The sequence below is a fragment of the Myotis brandtii genome, unplaced genomic scaffold (assembly GCF_000412655.1).
Source record: "Myotis brandtii unplaced genomic scaffold, ASM41265v1 Scaffold34152, whole genome shotgun sequence".
Classification (NCBI taxonomy): domain Eukaryota; kingdom Metazoa; phylum Chordata; class Mammalia; order Chiroptera; family Vespertilionidae; genus Myotis; species Myotis brandtii.
Window position 1 is genome coordinate 1 of NW_005339255.1, and position 1,062 is coordinate 1,062.

The 1,062-nt window shown below is 64.2% G+C and overlaps 1 protein-coding gene across 1 annotated transcript; it reads left to right on the forward strand.

Moving 5' to 3' along the window:
• Positions 1-444: 444 nt before the first annotated feature.
• LOC102256021 (proline dehydrogenase 1, mitochondrial) lies at positions 445-1,016 on the forward strand. The gene is made up of 2 exons (XM_005853075.2): positions 445-641; positions 715-1,016. Exons 1-2 carry the CDS (start codon positions 554-556, stop codon positions 900-902), a joined length of 276 nt encoding a protein of 91 aa, XP_005853137.1. The 5' UTR covers positions 445-553; the 3' UTR covers positions 903-1,016.
• Positions 1,017-1,062: the final 46 nt, after the last annotated feature.

A 1,062-nucleotide genomic window follows, 5' to 3' on the forward strand; every position in this document is an offset into this window, starting at 1 on the left:
AACAGCAGTATGTTCTGTGGGCCTGCAGTGTGGACTGGGCTCAGCTGGGGCCTACTTGGCCCTAAATGGCCTCATTCGTGGCTGGGACGGGACAGCATCTCATGGCCGGTGTCCATCAGCCCCCTCCCACAGACACAATGGCCACTGGGGGCTGGTGCCTGCTCTATGGGACAGAGCAGCCAGTGAGGGGTGACAAGTGGCCTGGTTGGGTGTGAGGGCTGGAAGCTTCCCCGAGCCACACCATGGGGCGGGCTGCTGGGCAGGCCTGCCTTGCTGGGTCAGAGTACCACTAAGGGAGGTTGGGACAAGCAGAAGGGAAGGGGCCATTGGGAGTGAGCCCAGCAGGAGGGAGGCTGGCTTGGGAAGGAGGGAACTTAGTAACCACGGGCTGAGGTGGGAGCTGCAGGGCAGAGGCCTAGTCTGGGCAGGACAGAGCTTATAGCCCTGCAAAGAATGGAGGTTAGAGCATGTGGATGGGGATCTGGGGGTGACAGGGGGGGCGGGGGGCTCAGAGCTGGCCAAGGGCTCACCTACTGCCTTGCCTGGTCACAGGATGGAGGAGTTGGGTCTGCACCCCGCTGACCGCCAGGTGTACTTTGGACAGCTGCTGGGCATGTGCGACCAGATCAGCTTCCCGCTGGGTAAGCTGGGCCTCCCTGGGGGTGGGGTGCGGGTGTCGGGGTCAGGACTCACCACCTCTGCCTGTGCGTGCAGGCCAGGCGGGCTTCCCTGTGTACAAGTACGTGCCCTACGGCCCTGTGATGGAGGTGCTGCCCTACCTGTCCCGCCGCGCCCTGGAGAACAACAGTGTCATGAAGGGCGCCCGACGGGAGCGGCAGCTGCTATGGCAGGAGCTCAAGCGGAGGCTCTACACAGGCAACCTCTTCTACCGCCCGGCCTAGCGCCCACGGGCCACCTGCCACCAGACTTGGTTTCCCAGGGCCTCAGGCTGGGGTCTGGCTGGGCCCTAGGCCAGTGCTGCTACAGCCCAGCCGCACGCGGATTCACCTCTCCACACCCAAGACTCTGAGAACGGCTTCCTACCCAGGATGTGGGCACCCA